Consider the following 26,009-nt stretch of genomic DNA (forward strand, 5'->3'; position numbering starts at 1 on the left):
GGGAGAGGCCTGGGGTTGGCTCTTTAGACCCTCCATTTTGGCATAGAAGCCCTGCTCACCTGGGCCTGGTGTCCCCCATCCAGAGACCCTTGTTACCATAACAAGAGAGCACCCCGACCTCTGGTGAGAGGAGGACAGTAGTGGAGGAGCAGCATGAGCTGCTTCTTTAACAGCTTTCATTCATTCATTCTGATTTTTCTCACGTCTTGAGCCTTTGAGGATTAAGTAATGTGAGGTTACCTCCTCATTGCCCACATAGCATTCTTGAGTCTACTAAGTCTGTTTCCATCTGTATTCCCACTTTCAAAATTGTGTTGTTATAATTTCTTTTGCTGTTCTCTCTGATCCTGAGAATTAGTGTCATTATTTAAAATCCATTTACTATAGTTATACTGTGGCTTCAGGGAGCAAAATAGAAGTGTGTGTTGGATCTGTCATCCTAACCTGGAAAAACATTAGCCATCCCGTATTGCTGCCTTTGTGTTAGTAACTGTTCTAATGCTTTGTATAAGTAATTCTTTTTTTAAAAATAAGTTTTTCATTTTTCAATTACAGTTGACATATGGTATTATATTAGTTTCAGGTGTATAACATAGTGATTAGACATTTATATAACTTTGGAAGTGATCACCCTGATAAGTCGAGTACCCATCATATAATTCTTTTAATTTAAAAGTTTGAATGACTGATATTCATCAAATCTCAGGACAAATCAGTTGGCCATCAAGATTTCCTGACGAGCTGAAACCGGTTTTGCTCAGTGGATAGAGCGTCGGCCTGCGGACTGAAAGGTCCCAGGTTCGATTCCGGTCAAGGGCATGTACCTGGGTTGTGGGCATATCCCCAGTGGGAGATGTGCAGGAGGCAGCTGATCAATGTTTCTCTCTCATTGATGTTTCTGACTCTCTATCTCTCTCCCTTCCTCTCTGTAAAAAATCAATGGAATATATTTTTTTAAAAAAAGATTTCCTGACGAACTGTTTGGCTTTAGTCTGTTTATCTCACTTGTAATAAGTTTGTGCAGAGGAGGACAACAGCGCCCCCGGAGGAGCCACGCTGGTCTCTCCCGGTCTTTGACTCCCTCATCCTTGCCCCTCTGCTCCCCGCAGAGCAGCGTGCTGCAGCTGCTGCACGGGAGGAGCCACGTGGTGCGCCAGTACATGGCCAGGCTCATCAACGCCATCGCGTCCCTGGCAGAAGGTGAGATGCCAGCTTTTCTTCGAAGAGAAGAGCTAGGCCTTATTCATGCATTTTTTTCCCTTTAAAAATGGACGTTCTTCTCCAAGTTTTTTAGAGATGATGTATGTTTCCTCAATTTATGCCTGTTTAATACATCGAAGGTTTTTTGTGAAAATTAGATGTTGTCATATTGCTATAGTTTATGCCAGAGAAAATTTTGATTTTTGGAGTTTCTTTTGTAAACGTTCTGGCTTTATTTTATAAGCCTTCTGTTTTATAACTGTACATTTTGGATTGCCTTCAGATATAGAATAGATAATACATTTTCTATAATTTTCTATGTCAGTACATTAAGGCTGGTGACACAATTAAAGCTGATCCCAATAATTGCATCATTTCCTGCAAAAGAATAGAAGATTTAAAAGCTCCAAAGATAACATGCCAGTGTGACTGAATTCAAATGATTTTACAAAGTGTCGTTGTCTTCCAGGTTTAATTTGAGCTCTTATTAGAGTGAATAAAGAGAGTTTCAAATGATGGCTATATGATGCTCCAAAAACTTGTCCCTTCACTTATTTGTACAGTTTTCATCTGTTTAGCAAACAGTTATCATAAGCCAGGGTATGTGCAGGGACCACTTATATAATACTGTTGAAACTTATTTCCAAAATTATCATTTGTATCAAGCCACAAGCCCACAACAGGCTAGTGATTCAAGCCCTACTCTAGGGTTCCAGGTCTGATCCCCAACCTCTCTGGGCACGTCCAGAAGGAGCAAGGGGTGTGGCCAGGAAGCATTGCTAATGGGTTTATGACCCACAGGTTTCCTTCCCTGTTCTCCTCATTCTGACATTCGGGTTCAAGATTTCAGGTGAATAAAGGACAACGCTCCCCACAAGGACATAGTTGGAAATTAGGTTTAGATTACAAGAAGGGGTTTTCTATTACTAGATAGTTGATTGACTAAAACCAATTTTTCAGAAGAAAGATGTGTTAACTAGAGGCCTGATGCACAAAATTTGTGCAAGAGTAGGCCTTCCTTCCCCTGGCTGCCGGCACCAGCTTCCCTCTGGCACCCAGAACTCAGGCTTCCCTCGCAGCCACAGCTTCATCCGGAAGGTTGTACGGAAGGACATCTGGTCTAATTAGCATATACGCTTTTATTTTTATAGATAAGTTTTTTAGAATCTAAAATTATACAAGCTCTGCATGTGCTAAATACAAAGGTTTCATAGAAAGTGGTTTTGGAGCATGAGCTTAACACAAGAGCAGTCTTCCCTCTTTTACGTGTTCATCTCTGATTGTGTTACTAGGTCGCCTCTACCTTGCCCAGAGCACGAAGGTGCTGCAGATGCTGGAGGAGAGGCTGAAGGAGGAAGACAAGGACGTCGTCACCCGGGAGAATGTGCTCGGGGCCTTGCAGAAGTTCAGCCTCAGGTGCTGACCGCGCAGCAGGTCACGAGGACACCCCAAAGGCAGATGACATTTTTCAGCTAACACCTAGGGCAGGTTCGGTGACTGAGATAGAGCTAGAAAGCTCACCGCGAATCTGATGGAGGAAGATGATTTAAAAGAGCTATTGTAGCCTCCTAGTGAGCATGGTTGTGCCTCAGCCTCACAGAGCCTCAGCCTTCCGGTGGTGACAGTCCGTGTCCCACGATGAACAGTCACAGCGGGTGGGCAAGGCGGCTCCAGAAATACCCTGGAGTCTCAGCCCTGACCCTGCTGTGACTTGGAACTGCTTCCCATTAGAAATTTAAAGTCAGACACCCCTTCTTTAGCCAGGGGTATATTTTAAGTGTACAGTTCAGTGATTTTTGGTATATTACAGAGTTGTACAGCCATCACCACAGTCTGATTTTAGAACATTCCCATCACCACAGAAGGAGCTTCTTGCCTGTTCACAGTCACTCCTCAGTCCGACCCCGAGCCCAGGTGCTCACGACTCTACTTCCCGTAGACCTCCCTGTGCTGGATGTTTGATTAACTGGAATCAGACAAGGTGGCTCCTCTGTGACTGGCTTCTTCCACTTAGCACGGTGTTTTGGAGGTTCATCCATGTTGTACAGCATGTGTCAGTGCTTTGTTCCTTTATATTGCTGAATGGCATTCCATTATGTGGAGAGACCGCATTCCTCAGTGGATATTCGGGTTCTTTCCACTTTTTGGCTATTATGCATGATGCCCCTGTGAACTTTCCATACAGGTCTTTTTATGTGTTTTTTTTTTTTTATTATTGCTTTCAGAGAGGAAGGGAGAGGGAGAGAGAGATAGAAACATCAATGGTGAGAGAGGATCATTGATCAGCTGCCTCCTGCACACCCCCTACTGGGGATTGAACCCACAATCTGGGCATGTGCCCTTGACTGGAATCAAACTCAGGACCCTTCAGTCCACAGGCCGACACTATCCACTGAGCAAACCGGCTAGGGCGCATACAGGTCTTTGTGTGGCCATGCTTTCATTCCTCCTGGGTAGGTATCTAGGAGTGGAATTGCTGGGTCCTATGCTGATTCTTCCAGCATCCACAGTCCCTCATGACCAGCTTGCCTTCTCTTTGACTTTATTAAAAATTCTAGTACCTTGAGTCCTCAACCTTTCCTGATGGTCAGCGCTCTTCTGAACACACTTCCTTCCCATCAGTGTGGGTGACCTGCCAGGCTGCCAAGTGACATTCTACGTGTACGTATGCTTGGTGGGAAAGAGTGGCAGGTGGTCAGCTCTTGCTATTTGCCAGGTTCCTGTCAATGAAAATTTCTTATCCTAACTCTATGAATGGAAAAGAACTGTGAATAATCTCCAGAGTTATTACTTCCTCAAATCACATAAACACTTCATTTCTGTTTGTTTAAAAAGATAATAGCTGGCTGGAAAATTTTTAGAAATTCAATAGCTTAGTTAAATAACAGCTAAGATAAGGTGAAGAAATACTTCCGCCTGGTAATGCAAATATTTACTGCCAATTTTTCCTTTTCCTCCAAACAGTCATTTAAGCTTTCTGTTTTGGAAACGTGCTAATGTTTCCAGGGTCTCGACAATGAAGGTAGAAAGTAGTTAGGCTCACCAAGAGGGTGCATCCTCACTGTGTGCTACTAAAGGTCACTGGTGGGTGCGAAGACCAGCACGAGCAGGTGCCGTCCGCAGGCAGACTCACCATGACCTGTCTGTCCCTCAGGAGGTGCACAGCGCTGCTTTGATTTTCAGAGAATTCAGATGACTGCTGGTGGTGGTATCAGGCTCAGTGTTGTCAGTTCTAAGGCCTGTGTGCTGACAGGCACCATTGCACATTCCGACGAGGCACTGCATTTTCTAAGCTGTGACACCTGGACTTTGGGGGGAATACAGTTCTGTGTAAATTGTATTATCCAGGTCATTAAGTCAACCTTACTCTGTAGAGCTCTGAATCAAAATGGTATTGAGCTGGTTTTTTGCTTCTTTTATGTTTTCTTTATTTTTTTCACAGAGCAAAATGCCTAAGCTAAATGATAATAGACTAGAGTTTAGTAAATATTTGTTTGTCAGTGAACTATTTCTATGGCTCTACTTCTCGGGTTAAGTAGACCAAAAGCTATCAATAAATATTTTAAATATTGGAAAGGAAACGTTCAAAGTAGGAGGCCTCCTTACTGCCTTATACAGTTGGGCCTTGACTTACGAGTATAATTCGTTCCGTGACAAAGCTCGTAACTCAAATTACTCGAGTGTATGTCAAATCAGTTGTGAACGAGTGAGACACGTGATGCTGGGCTGAGGTTGTGGCGTTCACTGTGACGTTCGCTGCGCCAACTAGCGGTGGGGTATCTGAAGCTGGCTCGTAACCTGAATTTTAGCTCGCAACTCAAAGCAAAAAATCGGCCAAGAGACGGCTCGTATCTCGAAAAACTTGTTAGTCGGAACACTCGTAAGTCAAGGCCCCACTGTATTTCTTTAAACTCTTAATCTACCCGTGAAAGGTAAAGAATTTGTTGATTCAGTTGTATGGGTCTGACAGTGAAATATTCCTCCGCATCAGTATCTCGTGCACTTGGTCTTCTCTGACATGCCTTCCTGTTGCTATGTCCTCCTGTATGAAGTTTCTCGCCAACTTGAATTGACCTGTGGGCTGTTTCCTCCCAGGCGCCCGCTGCAGACAGCCATGATTCAGGATGGCCTCATCTTCTGGCTGATCGACATTCTGAAGGAGCCCGATTGCCTGTCCGACTACACGCTGGAGTACTCGGTGGCTCTGCTCATGAACCTCTGCCTCCGGAGTGCAGGTCTCACAGCCTCCCAGCCCGGGCCCCAGCTCCAGGCTCCAGTGTGCGGGAGGGGAGAGGTCCTGACCCTTGAATCCGATGACCCATGAACCTGGCATGGCTTCCTCTAGTCTCCCTCGTAGAAAACAGGAGACAGGAGGAGTGTAAAGCATTTCCAACTGGGTATCAAGCTGTGAATCCCTAAAGCCAAAATACCAGTCTGGCCTTGGAAAGAATGTGTATAGATATATATAAATTCCCATAAATATAACCACCCATATGCGATATATGTATGTAGCACCAGCATTAAGAGGGAATTAAATTAGTTCATGTTTTTCTTCATCTTCGTTGCATTACTCAAAGGTAGGAGGTTAAGAATTAGAATCCCTTCTGTCTGAAGGCAGAGAAGTATGTTCCCAAGATTGTACAGGATTAAACTGATGGCCGAGCCTGTTGCCTGCCCTTAATCACAAGTCATTCACGTACTTGATCAATAAAGGTAATGATGTTAGCTTTTCCACAGGCTCCGCCCCATGTAAGTGATGTGTTCCCTGTGGTGAAAGACGCTTCCTTAGAAGAGGGGCCAAGGCCAGCCTGTGGCTGAGCTCAGCCTGCGTAGCCCAGTGTTGGCAGGTTACGTGGAGGGGGCTCAGGGCGGTTTGTTAGCAGCGCCTTCCCCCTTGGATGCTTTGTCATCGGAAGCCCAGTGCTGCTGACCGAGTCAATGACCACTTCAACCTTCCGTTTCCGAATGAGCCTGTGCCCGAGTCACAGCGTTAAACCGTTCCTAGTTCACGGTCAGCTTTTCTTGCTGCCACTGGCCTCCCGGCAGGGAGTGTTTGATGACCTGTTTGATTTTGATGGTGATGGTCTGTGTGAGGCAGAATTTCACTGTGGTGAAGAGCTCGTGCTCTGCCTGAAGGACAATAACCCCATTTGCTGAGCACAGGAGTGTAGCCTATTCCTGTACTTCACTCCACGCCACCCTTTGAGGTGGATAGCAATGATCTACGGGTCCCAGAGGAGGGAACTGGGCCCAGATCGGTGAAGTGACTCACCCAAGTTCACACAGCTCATAAGCAGAGGAGCCGAGATTTGTATTCAAGTCTGACTGGCCTTGTGCTTCTGAGTTTAGACACGTCATGTTTGTTTTGTTTTGTTTTCTTAAGGGAAGAACATGTGCGCCTCAGTGGCGGGCCTCGTACTGAAAGTTCTTTCGGATCTGCTGGGCCATGAAAACCACGAGGTACTCAGCCACAAGGGCTCGGGTGGGCTGGCCGGGGACAGTTACCACACTCTCCCTTCTGGAATATTTGCATAAGCTACTTCAGAGCTTTCATAATTTCTGAATTCTAGACTCAGGAGCAGGAAGTCTCCCCAGCACACCTCCCTCATGGGCACACCACCAGCACCGGCCTGTGCCAGCTGCCCCTAAGGGTTACTTTTCTCCTTGTCTTCCATGGCACTTCATTCCCCCCATGTTGACATTCCTCTGTTGTGATTAACCTGTGTCTGCGGACATGTAGGTAGTCTGAAAATGCATTAATATTATGTGTATTTATTTTATATAAGTAGTGTTGCACTCTAGATCTCATTACTTTCCTTACATTTTCCCTGCATTTTCAGGACCTTTCTGTGTTGCTCTGTGCACATCTCTGTGATGAACAGCTCTCACTACTGCAGTATGGGCTTCCATTTGCAGCCCTCCCACTTTCCCTGCCCGCTCCCCAGGGCTGCCCACTCCCCAGGGCTGCCCGCTCCCCAGGGCTGCCTGCTCCCCAGGGCTGTCCACTTTGGTTGCCTCCACCTCGCTGCCACCTGTGAAGTGCACCTCTTTGAGTGAGACGGGAGAAACAAGTATAAATCTCAACGACACCGACTCCAGTCAGTGGTGGAGGCACGTGAGGGGCAGAGCAGAGCCTCCACCGGGAGCTCAGGAAGTGCTCCCTCTGACATGTCTGAGCTGGTGTGAAAGGAGGAGTCACAGCTTTGCAGTGGGGAGTGCACCCAGCAAAGTGAACTGTTAGAACCGGGGCCCAGGCACAAGGCATGTCTCAGCATGGTGCGGGCGTCCCCTACAGTGTGGACTCTGCAGTGTGCACTTCACGGCGGCAGGGAGGGAGGGGATAGAGGCCAAACCCGAAGGGTCCTGCGTGCGCACTAAGGAGGTGAGACGGCCCAGGTGGACTGTGGCCAGTGTCCGAGGTAGGGAGAGCGGGGATTTGGGCAGTGATGTGACAGTTGGACTAAAGGGTGCGAATCAAAGGTAGAGACTCATTTGGAGCTTGGTGTAGCCTAGGTCATGGACATTTGTCTGAACAAGGACAGTAGCATGCGGATGGGAAAGGAGTTCCTATCAAAGACAGAGTGGGGACTCCACAAAGGAGAGTGAAAAGAGAGAGGAGTCGGTGATGACTCCTGAGTTGCCACCCCGGATAACCGATGGTGGGTTCTGGACTCTTTGTTACAGCTGTCACTGGGACATGCAGGTGGGGAACATCTGTCATTTGGAGACACTCCGTCCTCATCAGCCAGTGTCTCAGTGTGCTGTTTGGTAATTGCGTTGTCTAGTATAGGAGAACTTACAAGTGACTGCTTTTTCTCCCCTTAAAGATACAGCCATACGTGAATGGAGCACTGTACAGCATCCTCTCTGTCCCGTCCATCCGTGAGGAAGCGAGAGCGATGGTAAGGAACACTCTGAGACACATGTCCGCTTCCGTCAGTGCCCCGTCACTGTGAGAGCAAGGGCTTCCTGGACCAGCCCCTGGAGGGTTCTTGGGCAGTTTATGAACTCCCAGAATTGTACACTAGACACATACAGGGTGTCCCCCAGAATGTACACACGCTTTAACAGCCAGTAGTTCAATTTTTAAAATGAAATGTATTTGAATAAACACAGCCTTTATCATTATTCAAAGTGTGAGTATACATTTTTCTGGGACACCCTATCTTTGCAGTTTTTTGATGAGAGTCTGTAGCTTTTATCAGACTCTCAAGGGATCCCTTCAATGATTAAGAACCACAGTGTTAGAAAGTTTCCAGCAGGTTTATTTTTGGAAAGTTGTCGACATTCTTTTTTAAATTTAAATGACTCGTGTAAATTTGGGATTGGGGGATGCTTATGGATTTCGTAGTAGCCGAAGCTTAATAGGAAAATGGTGAGATGGAGAAACCATCACTCAGATTCACCTGCAGGATTCCCGGAGGAATTGTGGCAGCCTGAGAATTGGTACAATCAAAACTCCCTGAATCTGCAGACATTCTAGAGCAGTGGTTCTCAACCTTCCTAATGCCGCGACCCTATAATACAGTTCCTCATGTTGTGGTGACCCCAACTTCATTGTTACAAATTGAACAAAATTAAAGCATAGTGATTAATCACAAAAACAATATGTAGCCGAAACCGGTTTGGCTCAGTGGATAGAGCGTCGGCCTGCGGACTGAAGGGTCCCGGTTCGATTCCGGTCAAGGGCATGTACCTGGGTTGCGGGCACATCCCCAGTGGGAAGTGTGCAGGAGGCAGCTGATCGATGTTTCTCTCTCATCGACGTTTCTAGCTCTCTATCTCTCTCCCTTCCTCTCTGTAAAAAATCAATAAAATATATTTTTAAAAAAAACAAAACAACAATATGTAATTATATATGTGTTTTCCGATGGTCTTAGGTGACCCCTGTGAAAGGGTCGTTCGACCCCCAAAAGCATGGATGGAGTGTTTGTGTGAACTAATATAAATTCAAAGTAAACATCATTACATAAAAGGGTACGGTCTTTTTTTTCAATAGTTTTATTCATTTCAAACGGGCCGGATCCGGCCCGCAGGCCGTAGTTTGCCCACGGCTGGACTAGACACTGTATTTTGAGGCTTAATTCACAAACAGTGAGATTCACAGGCCCTGCATGTACAGTTAGTACCTTTGACGGATGTATACGCCTACAAATCCAGCACCCGATGATATGCGTGATCTGTAAAGCGCTCACGTTTGCTCCAGTTGCTGTCCTCACTTTGTACTTGAGAGAGGTTACGTAACGTGACCGAGGTCACACAGTTAACTCGGGGGGAGCTAGGATGACAATCCAGATTTAACCTCTCTAGAAGGAGATGATGCTCTGCTTTATTTTTTATTTTATTTATTGATTTAGAGAGAGGACAGGGGAAAGAGAGAGAAACATCGATTTGTTGTCCCACTTATTTATGCATTCATTGGTTGCTTCTTGTATGTGCCCTGGTTCAACCCCACAACCTTGGCACATCAGGACAATGCTCTAACCACTTAGATACCTAGCCAGGACTAATGCTCTGCTTTACATGATGGGAATTACCGTGTTTAAAGCTACTCTTGGCACTTCTTTAATTCAGTTCTAGAGCTATGGATTCCAACCTGGCCTGCATGAGAAGGGAACTTGTTAGCTCATATAACTGGACAGTCTAGGCATAGGTTTCAGGCACAGCTTGACCAGGGTCCACATGTTCCTAGATCCATTTCTTTGCCTGCACCTCTGGACTCTGCTTCCTCTTTTGAGTTCATTATTAGATACTCACTTCCCTCGTGGTGAGAAAGCTTTGTCAGGTCCAGCCACACATACTCATTCACATCATGCAAGGAAAGAAGAGGAGGAAATAGACACTTAGCTCTACATTTCCCTGAAATTCTGTTAGTATTGAAAGCTATGATGTCAGTATTTTGTAATAAAGTAGTACATAATGTAGTGACTTTATAATTCTTTTGATACAAACAGAATAACTGCTTTAAAAAAGGTCCTATTTGTTCATTTATTTCCCTGAGCATAGATTATACTTTTCAAAGACCAACTTTGGCCCTAAAATCTAGAAGGCAGTGTGTAAATTTAAGGAAAACACAGGAAAGACCCTCCTTCCCCCCAAAAAACAACAACAACAACAACATATTGCCAAACTAAAGGAAATATTTATGCAGTAAAGTTGTATGACCGTTGTTTTTTGTTTTTTGACTAAATGTGTTGTAATTGGATCAGATAATCAACCAAAAAGGAAATAATTTCACTGTGCATTATAAAAAGAACAAACAGAATTTTTAGTGCTGAGCTGAGGACTTTTCTTTGTGCATAGAGAAGGAAGTGTTTGGGGGGGATTAGCTGAAACTACGACATGTTAACAGTTATCTCTCCAATGTCCTTAGGGAATGGAAGACATCCTTCGCTGCTTCATGAAAGAAGGCAACGCTGAAATGATCCGCCAGATCGAATTCATCATCAAGCAGCTTAATTCAGGTCCGTTTGATGCAAGAATCTATAAGCTATCTTTTTAATCTTTCACATGTGCCAGAAAGATATGAGAGGGCTTGTCATATCTTGGACTACCTGGTTGAAACAAAAGTTCACCCATGTAGTCAAGGCCTCATTTTCCCAAATCAACAATCACTTATCACACTTTAGGCTGATAGTCAACAAAACCCCTCTCTACCTGTAAGTTCCCTTTATGTGGGTCTCTCCTAATCCTTCCCCCACCTCCAAAGAGTGGCTTCCCCAAGTCCTCAGGTAAATAATGAAGACAGATGCCGATCTTCCCAGCGCCATGGTCGAAAACGTGATCCTCCTTTCACATGCACTCATCCACTCCAGGAAAAGTTATGTTGCCATTGAGAGCATGGGAGGATGTGATCTCCTTTCTATCCAGCTTCCTCCATTACCATGACAACCCACATCCCATAATGAGCAGAAAAGCTGGTGAGGGATGCCCTGGATGGGACTGGGGTGGTGGGGGGAAACAGTGCTTTCTGTGGATTGCCGACACCCTCATCCTGACTTGTACATGTGCCAGGGGCACCTGCACTGCCAGCACCTAGGGGCCAAACACGTCACTTATGTCTCTCTACCTATCCTTCCTTGACTCCAAACGTCCCCATCATTGAGAATCCAAGTGCACAAATCTGTTCAGCACACGAACAAGGTGAAACACGGAATCTCTCCATCTCTGCTCTGATCCCAAGTCAGCAGCTTGGCCGAAGCCAGGCAGAGGGATGCCAGATGCCCTTTCTTGGAAGAAGCGTGCAGGTGGTTCCTCCAGCTCCCGGTGCACAGCCTGGCTGCACAGGGCAGCCCCCACCCCACTTAAACCAGAATCTCTGGGGGCCCAGCTGCGAACCGTGTTTAAAGCTTCCAGGTGATTCCAAACGCAGCCAAAGTGGCGAATCCCTGTCTCGGAAACGGGGGAGGCATAGGAGGGCCTCACGGGGCTCCTGACAGACAGGAGGCAGCGAGGCAGCAGCCAGGAGTCTGAGAGCTCGGCTCCCCCAGGCCGGGGCCCATTTCCACCTGAACACCTTCCTCTGGTTTTCACAGAGCAAGTACAATTCATCCCAAATCCAGGCGGACAGGAATAGGACTTTATTTTCTGCAACGACTTCGATTCTGACTTTGGGCCACCATTCTGCTGGGTGGACAGATTAAAAAAAATTAAGTGAAAGAAAACCTTACCCTCAGTCCCGGCTGAGGCTGCTCCCTAACCTTCTGTGGGTAGCAGCCCCAGCTGGGGAAGGTGGCGAATGGCCGGGGAAAGCTGTTCCCTGTCTTCTCCAGGGTCACCGCCCCGCTGAGGCTCCCTCCCGGGCCAGGCTCCTCTGCAGCTGCAGGGTCCTGCTGTCGGGACTCCCCTTCAGGGCCGACTGCGTTGCAGTTTTACCGACACTCACCACCTCCATTTCCTGGTCAGCCTTCCCACCTCCCTGGCAGCCAAGAAGCAGGGTGGGCCCCTCCCTCTCCATCTCTGGCTAGAAAACATCTCTTTTCCTTCCATAAAACTGGCACTCGAACCAGTTTGCTGAAGAATGTGAGCTGGGAGGGGTCGGTATACGGGATGTGCTTTGGCAAGAAGTTATCTGGGCAGAGCTGGGCTGTGTAACCTTGTGTGTTCAGGAAAAGCTTGGGAAATACCTGCTTAACTCAGTAAGTTCCAGTTTAAATAGAGACAATCTGAAGTATTTCCCTTTTATCTCAAGCACCTAAGTTATTCTGTACCCAAAGGACAATGGCAGGGCCCAGAGATGATTCCGCAGGAGTCTGCTACTCTGACACAATTTAGATTAGAAAGTCGGTGAGCGTTTGGATGGAGGCCAGACTGACAAGCGCAAATGCCCTAACACAGTGGTCGGCAAAAATTTCTTTTGAGAGCCAAATTTTTTAAACTTAAACTATATAGATAGGTACATTGTTATTAACTTAATTAGGGTACTCCTAAGGCTTAGGAAGAGCCACACTCAAGGGGCCAAAGAGCCGCATGTGGCTCGCGAGCCGCAGCTTGCCAACCACGGGCCTAACAAGTGAACCACCAGCTGCGTGATGGACCTGGAGGAGGGGGAGCTGGAGGGCGTCTGTCCAGCGGCTTCCTCCTCAGGGGCGAACTGACAGCAGAGGGGGGGCAGCAGCAGCTCGCTGCTGTAAGATCCGCACGGTGGCATGGCCTCGTTTCAGCTGAGTGAACGTAAGAACCTGTGATGGGGTTTTCAGACTTTCAGGTCCCTCTCAGTCCTCCAGCGCTGTTTTCCCAATAGAGTTTGAAGATTTTCAAGTACGGAGATTCCAGCATATGTTGGAGCCTAACCCACAGGTCGGGAAGGACTACTCTGGTGAGGCCTAAGGGGTAACCCAGCCCTCAGCTAGGGGAGCAGATACTGGCCGGTCCCTGAAGAGAGGACACGAAGGCCTGACCGGTCACGGCTCTCAGGGAAGGAAGGGTACTGGCAGCTGCGGAGCCATGCCCTGGTAGTTACTGGGGAGCCACAGCCGGGAACAGTGTGGGGCAGGGCTCCCGTTCCCTCCCTCCAGAGAGGAAAGCCGAGGTCTCTAAGCACTTCAGTTCCCAGGACTGGGTGGCTCTGAGATAGGATGAGTCTGAACCAGTCGGCTCAGGGATGGGAATATGGCTGGAGCAGCCTGTGGCCTCATGAAATGTCTAAGCTCCTTTTTTTAAAGGCATTTCCATGTTTGAAAAGAAAGGGTTGTCACCTCCATTTGAAAGCCGCTTGCTTGCAGGCCCTTTGGGGAAGGTGGAGTTCGGTCATGCTGCCCAGGGGCCGGTGGGGAATAGTCAGGTAATTACGCTTCAGAGTGACAGCAGCCTCCTGTCCGCAGAGTGGCTTTCTGACTAAACAGATTCCATGACGACAGCTCGGCCCGAGAGGCGCGGAGGCATGCAGGCCCCACAGGTGTGTCCTGCTGGCCGCGGGCCAGCTAAGTCAGTGGGCCTTCCCTTTAGAATGAGGGCTGTCCCGAGGTTTCTACATATTCCCTCCTAGGAAATGGCTTGGGGCTTGATTAGTTAGGGTGAATCTGTCACCCGTCTCTTCAAGAGTAATAGCCTTTGGTTCCTTCTTTCCTCCTCCTTCCTGTTTGACTTCCTGTCCTCTTTCAGGCATTCTTTACTTTCATGTCATCTGTTCAAGAAAGGAGTGATAATGAGGAAGGTGCAGAGGGACACAGATGAGTAAGTCAGGGCGCTGTTCCCAGGGACTCACTGTCCAGCACAGTGGGTGAGGAGGATCCCAGACAAGTCAGCAGCTATCGTTAGTAAACATGGATTGTCCAAAAGTGGTGATCATGACCAGGGTGTAGATAAATGCCGAGTGTGTTCAGGGGAGACACTGGCGACTGCTCAGTGAGGGATTGAGGAAGGCTTCATGGAGGGAAGGTAACTAAGTTCTATGTAATGCCTGCTGTGGACCTGGCCCTGGGCCAGGTGGTTTAGTTCTGGCGTGTGTAAGACCCTCCCGACAATCCTAGGAAGTAGGTGCTCTCATACCCATTTTACAGACAAAGAAACAGAGGCTTATTCTTTCTGTGACTCCACTGCCCTACTAATGTATTCCTCCTTTGTAAAGTCTTTCAAGATCTAGAAGTGAACCCCAAGAGCCTTCAGGAACCCGACCTGCCATGACCACGCCCCCTGGATTAGCCTGTGGCCTCATGAAATGTCTAAGATTCTCTCCCTTTTTTTAAGGCTTTTCCATATTTGAAAAGAAAGGTTTGTCATTGATGAACATCGCAGCACCTCCATTTTGAAAGCCACTTGCTTGCAGGCCCTTTGCGGAAGGTGGAAACATCATGGGGTTTAAAAATTAGAATCAGTTTGAATCTCAACTCTGTGACTTACTGGGAATGTGTCCATAAACAAGTCCCTTATCCTCTCTGTGTCTCCAGTTGCTATAAAATGGGGATAAGAGGCGACAAAATCTTCATTAGAATTGAGTGAAATAACATGTGTGGCAGGATCCAGCACAAGGCCTAGCAATAATACTGGCTTACTCTCCCCTGAATGCCCCTGAAATTGTGTGTTGGCTTTTACTTTTTCTCATGCAACTACTAGTGTGTTCTGGTAAAAATGGAGAGATATATTTAAAATCAAACTATGGCTGAAATGGTACCAGGAACATGATTGCTTTGATGTAACTTACTCTCACTAGGGTGTTTACAGGTCTCTGCAGAGCCCCAGGATTTTGTTGACCAAGGCTCCCAACTGTGTTCACAGTCACTCATGGATTTTTTTCTTTATAGAAGAGTTCCCGGATGGTGTTCTTGAATCTGATGATGATGAAGATGAAGATGATGAGGTAAGTTGGAGGCTCTTCACACCCATAGGAAACTTGTGTCAGACTATTCTGAGTCCCTTCCTTGCCTTGAAAAGTTAGTCCGGAAAAGGTGGTTTTTCTCCCTGCTGCCTTTCTCACGGTTCTGTAGGTTGGCTGGAGTTCAGCTGGAGGGTTTTCTGCTGGTCTTGCTCGGGGTGGAATGTGGCTGCTGCTTTCTGTGTCCAAGCTGGCCACGCACCCTCCAGGGCCTCTCTCCACGGGGCCTCTGATCACTCCGGGGTCTAGCCTGGACTTCCTTATCAGTCGGCCGCTGGGCTCCAAGAGGGAAGAAGTGGCAACTTCTGATCCTCTTCTGGGCTCAGCAGTCTCAGAGCATCACTTCTGCGGCCTCTGCTCAGGGTGTATCCCATGACCAGCCCAGGGTGTGGGCCGGCAGTTAGACTTCACCAGCAGGAGGTTCGGGGGGAACCAGCAGGAGGTTCGGGGGGAACTGGTGGGGCCATGTCTGAAGTCTGTCTGCCGCATGGAAGGTGTGCGTCCTGCCACCGGCACGGGGATGCCACACCCGGTGGCACTAGGGATTTCTGGGAGGTTGAAAGATAATTCTTCAACAGGAGTTTTTTGCTGTGAAGGGGCCTCCACCTGCCTTCCATGGTGGGAACGTTGGGCATGAGGCTCACGGTGAGAATCCGTAGTGTGCAAGTACAGGGTGTGGTTCAGAGCTGGCAGTACTAACCAGTTTACTGGGTTCTTTTGCATTCTTTTGATCTGGGTTTTCTCAGATGTGAAAAACCAGCTTACCTGTTGTTTTAGAGCGCGAGGGTTCAGAAGTAGTGGGTGTGTCTCGTGAAGTGGTACAGAGAACGGTGGCTCATCAGCTGGAGAGGCGTTTTCAGATGGCATGCCTTCTCACGGGTTTCCCTTCAGACCTAGAAAAAACGTACCGGTGTCCTCCCTAGCTCTCTGTAGCACTAAACGGTCTGTGTTCTTTCTGTTTTGTGGGGAGTGAAGGCTGGGAGGTGCCTTTTTATTTGGAGTTGCGTCTTTCAGTTTAAAAGGTTTGTAAAAGCCAAGTTTCTGTCCATTGATGTCATCCGATGGGGAGATAGTTCATTTAAGAGCCCTCAGCAGGGAGGACAGCTGTGCTGAGTGAGACCTGCAAGTGTAGGTCCCTCCTCAGGCCATTTTCTTCACAGGCTGCAGGTGGCACCAGTGAGTGTTCTGGCTCGCTCGGCTTGGGGGGCAAGCACAGTTCTGGACCTCAGCCCACATCCAGGCCAGCACCTCCTCCAGGCCCTTCCTCTGCAAAGGTGGGCCGAGGGGGCAGGGGGCCAGCTGCAGGCACCAGAGAGATAATGGCAGTAAAATCTGGTTTAGAACAGGGATCAGCACACTTTTTCTGTAAAGAGGAAGATAGTGAATATTTTAGGCTTTGCAGGCCACAGGGTCTCTGTTGCAACCACTCAAAGTAGCGATCAACAATACAGAACTGGATGGCTGTGACTGTGTTCCCATAAAACTTTATTTGTAGATAGTAAAATTTGAATTTTGTATGACTTATATGTCACTAATTTTTTTTTCAAATATTTAAAAATGTAAAAATCCATCTTAGCCTACTAACCTTCCAAAAACAGGCCACCTTTGCCAAGCCAGCTCCCTGACCCAGGCTTCTCGGCCCTGTGATAAGACGTGATAAGACACCACCTCTGTGCCTGGCCCTTCAGTGCTGTGTTAAATTATATTTTGAGTTAATATCTTATTTAATTTCAATAACTTGTTGCCATCGTGTCCCAAAGTTCCTCTCAAGATCTGTTTTTCCCTTCCTGTGTTACCCCTTTGGGGTTTTTTTTCTGTTTTGTTGCTATTAACCCCTTTATTTTTGTATTGCAAGGGAAAATTCATTTGGTTCAACTGTTCTCGTTGACAGAAATTCAACTTTTGGAAATTTCTCTGTGAAAGCAATTATAGTCTACTATAAATGAAGGAATATAGAGATCTTTTCATTTTCTGGGCTTTTTGGAACTTTGCAGTTTTTTAAAAATATTTTTATTGATATCAGAGAGGAAGGGAGAGAGAGAGAGATAGAAACATCAATGATGAGAGAATCATTGATCAGCTGCCTCCTGCACGCCCCACTGGGGATCGAGCCTGCAACCCGGGCATGTGCCCTTGACTGGAATCAAACCCAGGACCCTTCAGTCCACAGGCCGGCGCTCTATCCACTGAGCCAAACTGGCTAGGGCCCTAGAAGTTTAGATGGAAGATGATAAGGAAAGGATTTGGCGTTTGGGGCCAACTCTACTCTGTGATGAATCAGGTCAGCAGATCCTGGACTCTCCCTCCCTGACCATTCGCTGCAGAGCGTTAGTGAGGTGACCTGCTCTGCTCCGCTTCCACCGAGGGCAGGTGTTACTTTTAAAATTGCCTTTAAAATTTAGAAAGTGAGAGATGCTTAGACTAAAGGAAATTTCCCAAAAATCACTTGAGCAAGTAGCACTGTTGTTGGAATGTGGCTGTCACTCCCAAGGTGACAACTTTGCAGGAGACAGCAAAGTGACTTTCAGAGCCTTAGAGTCAAATGTCATCTTGCTCAGAAATGTAAAGTATCCTTTAATGTAATATTTAATAAAGTATCCTTTAATGTAAAACACAGAAAGATAGTGGAGCCATTGTTTTCAGTTGGTTGCTTTGTGCCTCCCAAGATACAGTGGCTGTGGGACGGGCCGGCGTCGGGGAAGTCGTGCTCCCTTCACCTCGCATTGAGCTGAAACCCCTGCACTTACAGCTTCAGCAGGGGTCCTGTCCACCAGACACACCCAACAGACCCCGGATGCAAAACCTAAGGTTTTCTGTCTAATTTATGAAAATGGAACAATGTGTTCTGATGGTTAACACTTACTTGGTAGTTATGACTGACATACATACATCTGTGTATGTAAAAAATTTAAAGGTGGATCTAGAAATGTTTTTTTATGCCTTGTAGACTGTCCAAGATATAATGTCAGATGGAAAAAGGAAATTGCAAAGTAATGTGCACAGTGTGGTTCTATTTCAGAAAAAAATAAACATATAAAACACACATCCTTCTGAATTATATATGTGCTTATATGTCCACTAGGGGCCCGGTGCACGGAATTCGTGCACTGGGTGGGGGGGGGTGTCCCTCAGCCCAGCCTGCCCCCTCTCACATACTGGGAGCCCTCAGGCGTTGACCCCCATCACCCTCCGATCGCCTGATCGGCCCCTTGCCCAGGCCTGACGCCTCCGCCAGAGGTGTCAGGCTTGGACAGGGGACCCCCATCTCCCCCCGATCACTGGCTCTGGCCCCCGCCCAGGCCTGAGGCCTCTGGACCAGGAATCATGCCTGGGCAGGGGACCCCCATCTCCCTCTGATCGCTTGCTCCACCCCCCGCCCAAGCCTGACGCCTCTGACCCAGGCTTCAGGCCTGGGCAAGGGGACCATCATATCCCCCCAATCCCCGGCTCCGCCCCCCACCCAGGCCTGATGCCTCAGCTAGAGGAGTTGACCCTCATCACCCTCCGATCACCAATCACTGGATCGGCCCCTTGACCAGGCCTGAGGCCTCTGGCAGAGGTGTCAGGCCTGGGCAGGGGACCCCCAGCTCCCCGCGGTTGCAGGCTCCGCCCCGGCCCAGGCCTAACACCTCTAGCCTAGGCGTCCGGCCCAGGCAGTGGGGACCTGCAGTGGCAGCGGGGGGCGCCGCGATCGTGGGCTTCGCTTTAGGCCCAGGCAAGGGACCCCTAGCTCCTGGGACTGCCAGCTTCGACCGTGCCCAGCTCCCATCGCTGGCTCCACCCCTACTTCCTGCTATCACTGGCCAGGGCGGCAAAGGCGCCTGATTCTCCGATCATGGCTGGGGGGCAGGGCAAAGGCGGCTCTTAGCTCCCCCCTGGGTTTCCGATCACTGTCAGTGGCAGGGGCTTCTTCCTGCTTTCCCTTTCGCCTCCCTGCATTGTGCCTACATATGCAAATTAGCCGCCATCTTGTTGGCAGTTAACTGCCAATCTTAGTTGGCAGTTAATTTGCATATAGCCCTGATTAGCCAATGAAAACGGTATCGCCGTATGCCAATTACCATTTTTCTCTTTTATTAGTGTAGATATAGCAGAAAGTTGTGGAAGTTCCGCCCTCTTTGTTGACCCCAGACACTACCGGGGGCGTAGGGAGGACGTGTGGGTGAGAGGTGAAGAGAGGCCTGATCAGCGGAAGTGGGAAGTGAGAAGGGCTTCCCACTGGACCAGAGGTCATTTGCGGAGCAGACCGATGGGGCAAAGGCCAAACTGAGTGGTTGAGGAGCACGAGGAAATGAGAGAATGGAGCTGATAAGGACATACAGCTCTTTCCACAGACCTGGCTGTGAGCAAGCGGAGAGGTAGACGGCAGCTAAACAGGGCATTTTTGTTTTGTTTCACTGAGGGAGCCCTGAGCATGTTTCAGTGCGGGTGGGAAGGATCCAGTAGAGAGGGAGGGGCTGAACATTCAGGGCAGGAGAAGGGAGAGACGATGGTGTCAGGGCAGATGTTTTCAGTATTTCCTAAGTTGCTTCTTATACTCTCTTGGCCCACAAACTCCAGACCCATTCTTCTGAGAAGTGAAACAATCATTAGATGAGCTGGGACAGGATATACAAGATCATGGACAGATGACAAGTACGACTTAAGGGGTCAAGCACATCTCATCTAGTGCTTTGAAGAAACGTTATTATTTAATACCATTTGTTAGTCTTTAGGCATTGGGAAACTATCCAGCTCACAGTCGCAGATACAAGTGTTTTTTAATTATTTTCTCTTGGCATTTCAAATTTTATTATTGATAATAGATACCATCCATTGTTCTCCTTGAAGTGACAGGCTCCCCCATTAATTTCTGAAGAAATGTCTGCCAAATACCCAAGTCTGAGGAACCAGTTTGTCATTCTTTCCAGTAAAAATGGTACTCCTTGAAAAAAGCACCTCATTCAGCTGGCAGCTCAGGTAACCTCACAAACGCGTTTCCTCTGGAGAACCATCACATGCAGCCCCTGCTACACAGAGGGCCCCGAGAGCCGGGATTCATTAAATACGTTAATTCCAGCTGTTTCATCAAGGACATTGTTAAACGAAACTGTCCGTCATCTCCCTATCATCTGTCTGTCATCTTTACCTGTCACTTGTCTACCTACCTGGTGGCAGTGGACAATACAGTGACTATACGGGGTTTGCCTAATCAATACTCACACACCAGTGGTTTTACCTTCATTGCTTTTGCACCATCGGTGCAGATGTCAGGGCAGCTGTTCCAGGATAAACTGTGAAAGTCAATAAAAGTGTTCAATACGTTAAGTATTTCAGCCAACACCACTTGTGTTTTGTTGCCAAGCATTTCCAGAAAAGATCTTTGATGAGGAGTTACTGTTGACACTGGATGAATGCAAGGCAAATAGCAAGTCCAGACATAATTCTGCAAATGAGATACTAATTCAACAGTTATGTTTGCAGCTTAATCTTTATTCAACAAGCTACTGTTTTATTGGAAAGGAGCATGCTGTAATTCTTTTCCAGCTTCCCGTCCAGCAGGCATCAGCAACATCAGCTGTACAAGGCCATGGTGTATATTTCTCCAACCAAGTCAGTACAATAACTTACCCTTCCAGGTTCTTCAGTAGCTTTGTTTTTTAAATATTTTTTGTGAGGGGACAAACTTTTAGTTATGTAGAAAAAATAATAATGGAGAGAGTTCCTGTATGCAGCTTCCGTAGCTTTTAAATCTAGTTTGAAAACATTTTCAGTTTTTTACTTTTAAAGAAAACATCTATAATTTGTATAATTATAATAAATATAAACATCTATGTTTAAAATATCCAAATTCTTTTTCTTTAAACTCTTACTAATTGGTCTCAAAATCATACCTCATCATCACTGGCATGTGAAACTATTCTAATGTTTTCTGTTAATAAGACACAATAAGGTAAATTATTGACATTTATAAAACAGGGAAAGATAGTGTCCATCATATTTCTGTCTTTTATCTGCAGTTTCGCCCTTGGGACAGCTTCCTCCCCTCCTAAGTCACAGAACTTTCTGATGAGTCAGTTTCACTTTCTCAGCATCTTTCTATCAGTGATGCAGCTTTAGGTTAAGAAAGCAACTCCTGCCCTAACTGGTTTGGCTCAGTGGATAGAGTGTCGGCCTGCGGACTGAAAGGTCCCAGGTTCGATTCTGGTCAAGGGCATGTACCTTGGTTGCAGGCACATCCCCAGTGGGAGGTGTGCAGGAGGCAGCTGAACGATGTTTCTCTCTCATCAATGTTTTTAACTCTCTATCCCTCTCCCTTCCTCTCTGTAAAAAATCAATAGAATATATTTTAAAAAAGGAAAAAAGAAAGCAAGTCCTCTGCTCTCCCTTTTATAAGCCAGTGATCCAGTCTTAAAACCATAGGAAAAAGGTATTATGAACAAATTTTCTTGTCTTTTATCTTTTATTTTAGAATGAATGAGTCTTAATTTTTTATAATCCTCACTCGAGGATATGTTTTTTATTGATTCTAGAGAGAAAGGAAAGGAAAGGAGAAAGAGAGAGAGAGAGAGAGAGAGAGAGAGAGAGAGACAGACAGACAGACACATCAATGTGAGAGAGAAACATCAATCAGGGTATCAAACCTGCAACCTGGGTATGTGCCTTGACTGGGAATCAAACCCGTGATCCTTCAGTGCATAGTTCCAACCAACTGAGCCACATCAGCCAGGGCCACATGAGTCTTAAATTTCTAAATAGTAACAGTTTTAGAGATATTTTAAAAACTCAGAAAAGTTTGTTTTGATTATAAAAATACTATTGTAAAATATAACAATAAGTATACTTCTAGCCTATTTCTGCATAGAAAAAAGGAAAACTTCAAGATTTCAAAATAATGATTTGTTGGGTGATAATGAAGCATAGCAGTTATAGTAGATATAACTAAAGATGGCCAGGAAAAGCACAGTAGAATTATTGAGAACAAACTTAGCTATGAAAATCAGAAAACAGGGATACTGAAGCATACATTACATTAGCTATAGGGGTCATAGCACCACTGGTCACATAGCCTCCAGAAAACCTCAGTAGATAGGAGAGTGAAAAAGACAAATCTTATTACATTAAAATAACATTATTTTATGTATATATTATAACAAATATATACATCTGTATATATTATAATAAATACATACATCTATTGTATATGATATCTATATACACTGAGTGGCCAGATTATTATGACAGGCCAGAGTATTATGACCACCCCATCAATACTTCGTTGGGCCACCTTTTGTCTTCAATACCGTGGCGATTCTTCTTGGCATTGACTCCACGAGATGTTGAAAGGTGATGCGAGGAATCTGACACCAGGCCTAATGAATAGCACTGTCCAGTTCTGTGAGATTTGATGGTTGTGGAACCAGCTGCCTGATGGCTCTTTTAACTTCGTCCCACAAATGCTCAATTGGATTGAGATCTGGCGATTGTGGGGGCCACCTGAGCAAGGTAAAGTCTCCCTCATGTTCTTGAAACCACTCCTGCACAATACGAGCACCGTGGCATGGCGCATTGTCTTGTTGGAAGAAGCCATCTCCATTGGGATACGCCATCAACATGACAGGATGAACTTGATCAGCAACGATACTTAGGTATGTTGTGCTATTCAGACGTTTATAATGATCTGGCCCTCTAGCAACTTCAGCGCGAAATTATAGCTAATTTGCCTACAAAGGTCAGGTGGTCATAATAATCTGGCCACTCAGTGTATATAAAAGCTTAAGCGACCATTATGACCAGTTGACCAAACAACTGGTCGACTGGTCACTATGATGTGCACTGACCACCAGGGGGCAGACGCTCAATGCAGGAGCTGCCTCCTGGTGGTCAGTGCACTCCCACAGCCAACCTCCTACAGTCTGCCAACCTCCCGCGGTCCCTCCCCACCCCGGACTGGGCTAGACGGCCCCAATTGGCCCCGATCACCAGCCAAGCCGAGGGACCCCACCCATGCATGAATTCATGCACGTGCACGGGGCCTCTAGTATAATAATAATATACTATTGTGAACATAGTTTAGACTTTATAGACCCCTGAACAGGTCTTGAGACCTCCAGAGTTTCCCCAGACCACACTTTGAGAACCATTGGCTTACAGTTTTGTTGTATACAATGTTTATGAGTTTGGACATTAAAAGTTTCTCTTCATAAAATAGATACAGTTTTTCATCTTTTCCTAGGAGCTGGAATAGTTTTTTGGGGGGGGTGTCTCTGTGTTTGTCTTATCAGTTCTTCTGCCTCCACCCCTTCCACCTGGTCCAGTGTCCTATGTACATACTCTGAGGAGAGGAAGCTGGTCAGGTGCCAGGAGGAGGAGGATGCTGGTGGGTGCGTCTGCCACTGACCCCCCGCCCCCCCCCCCCCCCAAGTAAACTCAGACCTAGTGACCCTTCTGTGTGGTTGACTGTGACACAGGAAGGCTAGGCCTTCCTCTTAACCGTATTTCCTAAAGCATCAGTGTAGAAAGCAGAAAATTGGGTCTTGTTCCTTTTTTTCTTTTTAAATTCTCACCAAGGATATGTTTTTATTGACTTTTTCTTTTTTAGAGAGAGAGAAAGAAACATCAGTGTGAGAGAAACATCGATTGGTTGCCTCCCGTATGTTCCCCAGTGGTTCACACCCACAACCTAAGTATGTACCCCAATGGGGAATTGAACTGCCAACTTTTTTTTTTTTTTTTTTTTTTTTCGTGTACAGGATGATGCTCCAACCAGCTGAGCCACCTGGCCAGGGCTCGGTCCTGTTCCTTTAAAAAAAAATTCCATGTCACTCCTTTTCAAGGTAAAACTTAATATGATGCTCTCTGCATTTACCAATACAAGGCCCCCAGTATCCAAAGAAAAGGCAGCCTCAGGCAGTAGAACTGAATCTGGCTTCACTGAGGATAATTAACATCAAAGCACTTGGCATGGTTCCTGGGCCATTGTAAGCCCTTGGTGAATGTTAGCTCCATTATTGCTGTCACGGTGATTATATCATCATCGCTCATACATCGGCGCTGTCGTCAGCTTTAGGTCCCCCTGCCTGGCTGCAGAGAACCACGCTAAGTACCAGTGTCCCTGCACCTGGCATCCCCTTTTGCTCTGGCTCTGGTGGGAGCATGGGTGCCAGAGAGAAGCACTCGATGAGCATGTAGCCTCGGGCATTGTAAAGTACAGTGTATTAGAAGAAAATCTGAGGTTCAGTAAGGCTAACAGATCAGAAGACAATCGGCTTTGAAGAGCTCGTTTGTTACAGTCCCCAAGAGGCAAGGGCGTGCCACGTCCTGGGGACTGCACGGGAGCACCAGGGCCATGTGGCCAACGGCCTTTGTCGTGGTTTCTGTGGGAAGGAATGGGCGAGACAGGGGAGCTGATTTAAGACTGACTCGTTCAAATGGTTTCAGTGGGCTCTGGGCAAGAAGGGCTGTCTCTGGTTGTCTGGTCTCTGGCCTGGGTGATGAGGGCAGGTGGATAATGGCCCAGAGTGTGAGTCTGGTGGTTGGGTGTGGCTCTGGATTGGTTGGTTTGCATTTGAAAGGTGTGCTCCCAAGTGAGTGGTTTACTATTTCCAGGAGCTGGCTAGCTCTGGGAGAGGTGGTCCTTCCAGGGTCAGGAAGGCCCCAGAGGTCAGAGCATTAGAACAGAGAAAAAAAAAGACGGTTAACCCAGGAGGCTACGAGCCCGGCCCTCCCAAAATTTCAGCCTCACCTCCCCTTTCTCCCTGAAGTGGACTGCAAGCATGAAGGAGCTCAGGGACCTTGTGTGGTCTCAGACCTTCCCTGTGATTTTCCTGCTTCCTCCATCCCACCATTGCCGCTGCTGGGGTCCAGGCAGGGACAATTACTGCCATACTCATATCTGATCATCTGGGTCATTGATCCCCTTCATACTCACCCCAACTGATAAAAACCAAAGTCTTTCAAAAGGAACTTTTATTTAAAAACATAGCAGCCCTGCCTGGCCAGTGTTGCTCAATGGTTGAGTGTCGACCTATGAAGTAGGAGGTCATGGTTCAATTCCCAGTCAGGGCACATGCCCAGGTTGTAGGTTCAATCCCCAGTAGGAGGCATGCAGGAGTTAGCCAATCAGTACTCTCTCATCATTGATGTTTCTATCTCTGTCTGCCTCTCCCGTCCTCTCTGAAATCAATAAAAAATATATTAAAAGATAAAAAATAAATAAGAGCACTTCGTTAAAAAACAAACAAACAAACAAAAACCACACAAAACATAGCTGCCCTGGCCAGTTGGCTCAGTTGGATGGAGTATCGTCCTATACACCGAAAGATGGTAGGTTTGATTCCCTGTCAGGGCACATGCCCAGGTTGTGGTTCCATCCTCGGTTGGGGCATGTATGAAAGGCAACTGATGAGTGTTTTTCTCCCACATCGATGCTTCTCTCTCTCTCCGTCCCTCTCTCTCTAAAATAAGTAAACATATCCTTAGGTGTGGATTAAAAAACAAAACAAAACACATAGCAAATAAGAGAGAGTGGGCATCCCAGCCAAGGAATGCCATGAGCTGGGAGCATGGGCCTGACACCAACCAAGGACGGTTCACCTTGGCCTCAGCTTGGGGCACACAGAGTGCAGGGTGGCAGGCAAGGCTAGAATGGTGATCTGGAGCCAGGCTGCAGAAATGGAGAACCACTGAGGGCTGCGAACACAACTGTGCCTTAGGGAGATTCATCTGGTGTCAGTGTTCACGTAACTGCAGACCCAGGAAGCTTAGGAATCCTTAGCTTGCTATGTGCAGGCCGGGGCCAGGAGCTTAACGAGCTTCCTTTCATTTATTCCTCATGCCCCTCCGCCCAGTGGGGTCTGTTTCTTGCCCTATTTTATGGACAAGAAACCAAAGTTTAGGGAGGTTCAGAAACTTGTGACAGGGGCAAAAATTGGTGGAACTAAGATTCAAACCCTGGCAGGTGTGCGAGCCTGTGCACCTGCCCTCCCTTCTGCTGCATACTCAGTGGGAGTGAGGT

General features: G+C 47.0%; 1 protein-coding gene across 1 annotated transcript in view; it reads left to right on the forward strand.

Moving 5' to 3' along the window:
* ARMC9 (armadillo repeat containing 9) overlaps positions 1-26,009 on the forward strand; it is a 100,933-nt gene that overhangs the window by 37,845 nt on the left and 37,079 nt on the right. Inside the window, exons 12-18 of the mRNA XM_081095157.1 lie at positions 1,110-1,200; positions 2,493-2,616; positions 5,296-5,435; positions 6,584-6,660; positions 8,028-8,102; positions 10,574-10,664; positions 14,943-14,998. Of these exons, the coding sequence (XP_080951283.1) occupies positions 1,110-1,200; positions 2,493-2,616; positions 5,296-5,435; positions 6,584-6,660; positions 8,028-8,102; positions 10,574-10,664; positions 14,943-14,998 (654 nt within the window). The remainder of the gene's footprint in view (positions 1-1,109; positions 1,201-2,492; positions 2,617-5,295; positions 5,436-6,583; positions 6,661-8,027; positions 8,103-10,573; positions 10,665-14,942; positions 14,999-26,009) is intronic.

The sequence above is a fragment of the Myotis nattereri genome, assembly GCF_964212035.1.
Source record: "Myotis nattereri genome assembly, chromosome: 7".
Taxonomy (NCBI): Eukaryota; Metazoa; Chordata; class Mammalia; order Chiroptera; family Vespertilionidae; genus Myotis; species Myotis nattereri.